Source organism: Loxodonta africana, chromosome 6 (assembly GCF_030014295.1).
Source record: "Loxodonta africana isolate mLoxAfr1 chromosome 6, mLoxAfr1.hap2, whole genome shotgun sequence".
In the NCBI taxonomy this organism is placed as follows: domain Eukaryota; kingdom Metazoa; phylum Chordata; class Mammalia; order Proboscidea; family Elephantidae; genus Loxodonta; species Loxodonta africana.
Genome location: NC_087347.1, coordinates 30,214,305 through 30,221,284, shown reverse-complemented (window position 1 = coordinate 30,221,284; position 6,980 = coordinate 30,214,305). Strand labels below are relative to the sequence as shown.

Sequence of the window (6,980 nt, the reverse complement as noted above, 5' to 3'; positions counted from 1 at the left end):
GGCTCCTAGGGGATTGTAATCCAGCTGGCACTCACTGCTTGGTCATGTTACAGAAATAAACTGTTGAAAGAACTGCTGTGAATCAAACCAGAGGGGTCAGCCATGCTCTCCCCACACCAGGCCAGGGACATTACTCAAATGCTTGGTGCTGGACTCCATCTACTTTCTGAGGAACTTTCACCTTTTTTTTTTTTTAATTATTATTACTTCAACCAGGAAAAAAAAAACCTCCCCAGCATTTTTGAAGATAAACTTGGTGCTCTCTGGTGCTTTTACAGAGACATGAACAACTGTAATGAAGACAAAGAAAATAAAAATAAAAACTGATTAACATCTGCTGACTTTATCTTTGAGGCTCTCCAGAATTTGCAGGAAAAGGGCGAGTGTGGTGGCTGTCCTATATGTATGTAACGATAGTAATATGATCTGTACCCCGATGTCTTGACACTTTCCATGTACCCCTAATTTTACTGGGATGCCAGTTTGGTGGACTGTTTTCACAAATCACATACTTAAGCCTACAATAGAAAGCTGTAACCACGTCTGTCACATTTTTCTGCGCATGGGGAAATCCATGGTCAAGGCCAAAAAATAGTCATGATTAAGACAAGGGCAAGATGAGGCCATGGTGGAATGGAACGTGGTGGGATGGAGGGTGAGACTAGGCACAAGGGATGTCTAGATGAAGTTGACAGAGCCCTCCTTGTCACTAGTTAGGCTCGCCATCTAGTGGAAGAAATAGGTTTGTAAACTAATTTCCAAAGGGCTTTTTTTTGGTGGCACAGTGGTTAAGAGCTTGGCTGCTAACCAAAACGTCAGCAGTTTGAAGCCACCAGCTGCTCCTTGGAAACCCTACAGGGAGGGCAGTTCTATTCTGGCCTGTAGGGTCCGTATAAGTCGGAATCGACTTGAGAGCAACAGGTTCTAATAGAGATACATTCAAAGCCTAGAGGAATAGACACTGAAGGCAATGTCAATGCATTTGAATGAAAGCAATCAAATTTTGCTCTTAGCAAATGCCTAGCAAACCTGAGAGAAAAAATTGAGTTAAATACCATACTTGAGCAATTGTGTTAGCTCATAATTACCTAATCTTCATGATGAATATCAAGAAGGAAGACAACATTTTCTAATTGCTTACGAAAACCAAACCAAACCCGTTGCTGTCAAGTTGTTTCTGACTCATGGCAACGCTATAGGACAGAGTAGAACTGCCACATAGGGTTTCCAAGGAGCAGCTGGTGGATTTGAACGGTCGACCTTTTGGTTAGCAGCCGAGATCTTAACTACTGGACCACCAGGGCTCCTCTAATTGCTTAGCGGACATACTATCCTGAGTTGAATAAACCACATATCTGACCCAGTGGGATGATACTGATTTCAAGACAACTCGCCTATTTACGTTAGGTAGCACCTTCATTTCAGCTCACATCCAAGGGAAATACAACCCCTGTTCTCCATGACATCCTGTAAAACAAGATTCTAAATCTTAAAAAGAACCAATTTCAGATGTCTTGAAAGTTTCATTCTGCCACTTTGGAGTGGCCACCCAGGGCTTAGTTTTTGCAGTGTTAAATAAAATTGTTATTGTTGTTAGGTGCAGTCGAGTCAGTTCCAACTCATAGTGACCCTACAGAACAGAGTAGAACAGCCACATAGGGTTTCCAAGGAGCGGGTGGTGGATTTGAACTGCTGGCCTTTTGGTTAGCAGCTGAGCTCTTAAACACTGCACCACCAGGGCTCCGTTAAACAAGATTAGTGGCCAACATAAGACATTTTCTCTTCCTCAACTGAATTAGTTACATGGAATTTTTTTAAATGGCATTTGATGGAAGTGGTGGAATATGGTACCATCACTACTCACATCTCTTTAGGATATAAACCTTAATTTCATATTCGTACCGTGTTAAGGATTTTAACTAATTTTCCCAAGTGCCCACATAACTATTGTCACAGCTTGCTGTCACAGCAGATAGCCTCCTCTTTTTTATTCTGCATAATGCTTATGAAGTCATTACTCATATAGTTCACTCACAGAGTGATGTTAAACATAAACACATTCCAGTAACCAAAACTGTAATTTCAAAATAAAGTTCTTTACTTGCCTTCTTTTCAACTACTCTGAAGGGGATGCATAACGTGCACTATAGCAATACTTTAAAAAATCCCCCTTGTTTCAGTTATTGCTGCTTAACGAGCTACCCCCAAACTTAGTGGCTTAACAATCATTGATTCATTTGCTCACAATTCTGCAATTTGGGTAGAGCTCAGGTGAGATGTTCCAGGGAAACAACTCATCTCTGCCTAGTTTCTCTAACACTGAGGCAGCTGTCACTGGGCTGGAGGATCACTCCCAAGATGGCCTCGAGGCTGCCAGGTTGGTGCTGGCTACCATCTAGGCTTACCGTTGTGCTCAGTGATCCTCCATGTGGCCTCTCCAGGTGGTTAGGTTGGGCTTTCCTAGAATCGCAGTCTTAGGCTACATCCAGACATGGGGCTGGCTTGCCCCAATGCGCAAAAGCTAAATCTGCCAGGCATTCTGAAGGCTTTGGCCCAGAATTGGTCACGTTTTGCGGGTAAAAGCAAATCACAAGGCCAGCCCAGACTCAAGGGGAAGGGATAACACAAGGCTGTGAATTCCGGTAATCATGGCTCATTGGGAACCACCAAAGTAACAGTCTGACATTCCTCTTTTCCTGTCACATCCATTTCCCTCATATGCCACAGTGGCTCCTGCATCTCTCTGTGCCCAAAATCCCTCCCCCTCGCCATAGCCCATCAACTTCCTGTCCTCTCTTTTCTCCTTTACAACTAATTCTGTATCATCAGTTAGCAACCACTTTAATGTGCTCAGCTTCTAACCTAAAGGTTGGAGATTCAAGTCCACCCGGGGTGCCTCAGAAGAAAGGCCTGGCGACCTACTTCCAAAACTTAGGCATCGGAAACCCTGTGGAGAACACTTCAACTCTGACACACATGGGATCTGCCATGAGTTGGAGTGCAACCGGTTTCAGCTTTACTTCTCACTTTCCCCAGTTCCAATTTTCAAGAGGGAGAAACTCTGATTGGATTTTATTTTTTCCAGTTTGGTCAAAGGTTTGTGCACACTCTGCAGGTTGCTGGACCCGACCCTTTGTCCAGTCACCTGTGAATTTGTAGATCGTTCAGCAATAGCTGTTTCTGCGAAGCTTTGGCTTGGGCCTCGCCACCCTCAAAGGGGCGGGGCTGCAGGTGGGCCAGTTTCCTTTGAAAGGGGGTGGTGAACGTGTCCAAAAAACAAACCAAACCCGTTGCCGAGGAGGTTTCGACTCATAGCGACCATATAGGCCGGAGCAGGACTGCCCCATAGCGTCTCCAAGGAGCGGCTGGTAGATCAACGCGGACCTTTTGGTTAGCAACCAACCTCTTTAGCCAATATGCACGTAAGGCACTGTGATTGATAGCTGCCGTTCCTAGAACATCTGCTTAGGCTGGCCTTCCAAATTAAACCCCACCTCCCCGTTTACAGGCTAGAGCCCCCCCCGCCCCCACATTATTGGAAGATCCTTAGCAGATGTTTCACGTCTCCAGATTTCTCTATATGCCCCTCCCACTCTCGTTTGCCTAGAATTACTCTTCCTTCAGGAGTTGGTTCTACAGGTCACCACATCTGTGAAGTCTTTCATTATCCCCCATGTTACAGAACGAACTGAGACTTAGAGAATTTAGGTGACTTCCCGGATTTATACTCAAGCAGATCTAACTCCAGAGCTCTGGCACAGGACGCCTTAGGCGCTCCCTTGAATAAGAGAAAAAGCAAGTGAAACCAGCGCAGTAGTAGATCGGAGGGAGTCTGCGCATGCTCAGAACGCCGAAGCACGGCTTCCCCCCGCCCCTTCCAGGCTCCCGGGATAACCAGCTCTTTCTATTGCTGTCGGGCTCCGAGTCCGCCGGAACTGAGTTGCAGCGCTGCAAGTTCCTTCCCGGAAGAGGCAGCCGAGGCTCCTGAGCACCGGCAACATGGCACGGCCGGGAAATAAGGTAGAGGGAGGTGTCGGCTTGGGCTTTACCCATTCCCGGGATTTAGAGAGAGTGCTTCGGGAGCGGGAGTCGTGGGGTCACGGTGGTGCTGAGAAGCGGGGAGAGAAGGGAGAATCTCGGCGATGGGTTGGGGCAGGAGGGCCTGGTGTGAACGATGCGCTGTAGGAAGAGCTATGCTTTTGAAGACCGAAGACCTGAATTTGAGCCCCGCCCACTCTCCCTCCCCTCCCGCTGCCCACCCGCCTGTGACGCTCCCACGCACTCCTCGTCCCACTTCCGCCCTCTTCCCGCTGCTTCCCTACACCCTTGCCCCTCTCTACCCTTCCTTCCTTCTCCACCTCCCCACTCACCTCCCCCGTTACTTCTGAGACCAGACTTTTCACTGTGAGAGTGCGATTTATCACGACAATAAGCACCTACCACACAGGCTTGTAAAGCAGAGGGCTATCTGATAAAAGAACTTGAAATGTAAAGCATCATGTTACTACCTTTATAATAATATATCTCAGTTACTGGAAGCTTACTTTGTGCGACTCACTGATCTAAATGTTTTATCCCTGTCCCATTTAATCCTCACAACCACCCCGTGAGGTGGAAACGATTGTCCCCATTTTACAGGTGAGAAAACCGAGGCACAGAGAAGTGATTAATAGTAATAACAATAAAGTAAAAAATATATATATATTTTCAATATAGTCGAAGAGCGGTAGTTGTTTCTGAGGGGTCACCAGAGAGAGGTGTGGTTCTGGGAGTTGTTCCACAAGTCAACACATATTAGTGTTGGTGAAGAATATTAAATATACCCTGGAGTGCCAGAAAAATGAACAAGTCTGTCTTGGAAGAAATACAGCTAGAGTACTCCTTGGAAGTGAGGATGGTGAAACTTCGTCTTGCGTTCTTTGGACATGTTATCAGAGGAGGGACCAGTCCCTGGAGAAGGACAGAGTCAGGGAGAAAGAGGAAGACCCTCTATACGAGGGATTAACACATTTGGCTGCAACAATGGGCTCAACCATAACAACTACTGTGAGTGGTGCAGGACCTGGCAGTGTTTTGTTCTATTGCATATAGGGTCACTATGAGTCAGCGCCTAAAACAGCAACTACTCTACACTAGACCCTGTATTAGGCACCTGGTATACAGATAATTTGTTTGCGAGCAGTTGATCCTTATTCTCCTTTCCATTGGGAAATGTTGATTAAAATGATTATAGACTGGTAAGGATGCTGTTCTCCTCTGTTCCTCCTGTTTCCAGGGCTGAAAACTTTGTAGCTCTAGTGGAGCAGCTGTTTATGGCAGGTGAACCTGAAGCAAAATTCTAACAGCCTGTATTGCTACAGTATAGAAATGAAGAGTTGCTATGTTGCCCAGTTTCTTTTTTTGGATTCTTACTGCTGCCGGAAAGGAACTTGAAGCGTTATAGAGTCCATTCTTTTGCTTCCAGACAAGAAGTTCTATATTAGGAAATACTTTTTTGAATACCTGCTTCCTTGCAAAAGACCTTTAGTCCTTGGCTTAGTGTCTTCTTGTTTAAAATTGCTTTTATGAGCATATATTAAATAAATGCATCAGCGTTTGTTGGGCTCAACTGGACTGGACTTGATGCTAGCCTGCAGGCTGGGTTCAGGTGTGCTCCCATGGGGTTCATTCTGGGGCTCAGGCCAAGGGAGTAGCAGTTACCTGGATCATGCTTCTTTCTTGGTAGAGAGTTTCTAACTTTTAGAAGGCATCAGGACTATATAAGGATTCTCCGTAATGAAAATTTATGTCATATATACATTTTCCTGCAAATAACAGTACATATTTTGTGAAATGAAATAAGGAATGGACATATCTTTATCTTTCCCTGTCACCATTATTAATGTTTTCTCAAACACTCTTTGTGACTGTGTTTCTAGGCAGCTGTTGTGCTGTGTGCGGATGTGGGCTTTGCCATGAGTAACTCTTTTCTTGATGAAGAATCATCATTAGAACAAGCAAAGAAAGTGATGACCATGTTTGTCCAGCGACAGGTAAGTTTCAGATTGACCTTGAGCATGTAGCCTGTGCTTTAACTGCCATTTGTCTTCGCCTACTAATGCAAGATACCAGCCTCCTGTTAAGGTCCAGCCTCAGTGTTTTGGGGAATCTGGAGAGCTTTTTTACATGTACTCACATACAAGTTCAGCTATCACTAGAATCTGGTATTTCTCCCCTTCCCTCTTCTGGCCCCTCCACTGGATATTACAGTTTTCATTAGAAGCAATAGGCATGGAAGTAATTTTTTAAAAGTACAGTCTCTGGAGCCACTTCGTCTAGGTTTGAATCCCTGCTGTATCATGGCCACTAACCTTGTGACCTTGAATGAGTCATTCAACTTCCTTGTGCCTATTCCAGTTTTAACAGACAACCCCAACACTTGGTGTCTTAAAACAGCAGCTTATTCCCCCCCCCCCCCCCATAGTTCTTTGGGACAACTGGGCTCAGCTAGCTGGTAGTTCTCTCTTGGAGCTTCTTGTATGATTGTAGTTAGATGGTGTCTGGGGCTTGAGTCATACGAAGGTTCAGCTGGGTTGAATGTCCAGGTTGCCTCACTCTCATGGCTGGTAGTTGATACGTCCTGTCACTAGTTAGCTCAGTTGGAGCCATTCGCCAGACCACCTACATGTGGCCTGTCTCTGTTGCTTGGGATTCTCAGTAGGGTGACTGGTTCTAAGAGGCAATGTCCCGTGAGTGAGCATTCTAAGAGACCATACCTGCATGACTTCTTACGATCTGGCTTTAGAAATCTCAGAAAGTCACTTCCACAGCTTTCTTTTGGTCAAGCATGTCACTAAGACCAGCTAAGATTCAAGGGAGGTGATTGGGCTCTGCTCTTGTTGTAAGGAGTAGTCTGTACAAGGAGAGAAGAAATTATGGTGGCCATTTTGTAAAATGGGAGAAAGTAATAGTATCAATCTCATAGGGTTGTTTTAATAAAT

General features: G+C 45.3%; 1 protein-coding gene across 4 annotated transcripts in view; it reads left to right on the top strand.

Moving 5' to 3' along the window:
* Positions 1-3,860: 3,860 nt before the first annotated feature.
* The window catches only part of XRCC5 (X-ray repair cross complementing 5), a 107,008-nt gene continuing 103,888 nt past the window's right edge, over positions 3,861-6,980 (top strand). For 2 of the 4 annotated variants that reach the window (XR_010322235.1, XR_010322236.1), the window contains exons 1-2: positions 3,862-4,020; positions 5,919-6,032. Coding sequence is in view for 2 of the 4 variants with exons in the window: in XM_064286701.1 (XP_064142771.1) it covers positions 4,000-4,020; positions 5,919-6,032 (135 nt within the window). In the remaining 2 variants the exon portion in view is untranslated. Of the gene's footprint in view, positions 4,021-5,918; positions 6,033-6,980 lie in introns of all 4 variants that reach the window. The other 2 variants (XM_064286701.1, XM_003405911.4) reach the window with 2 other exon arrangements.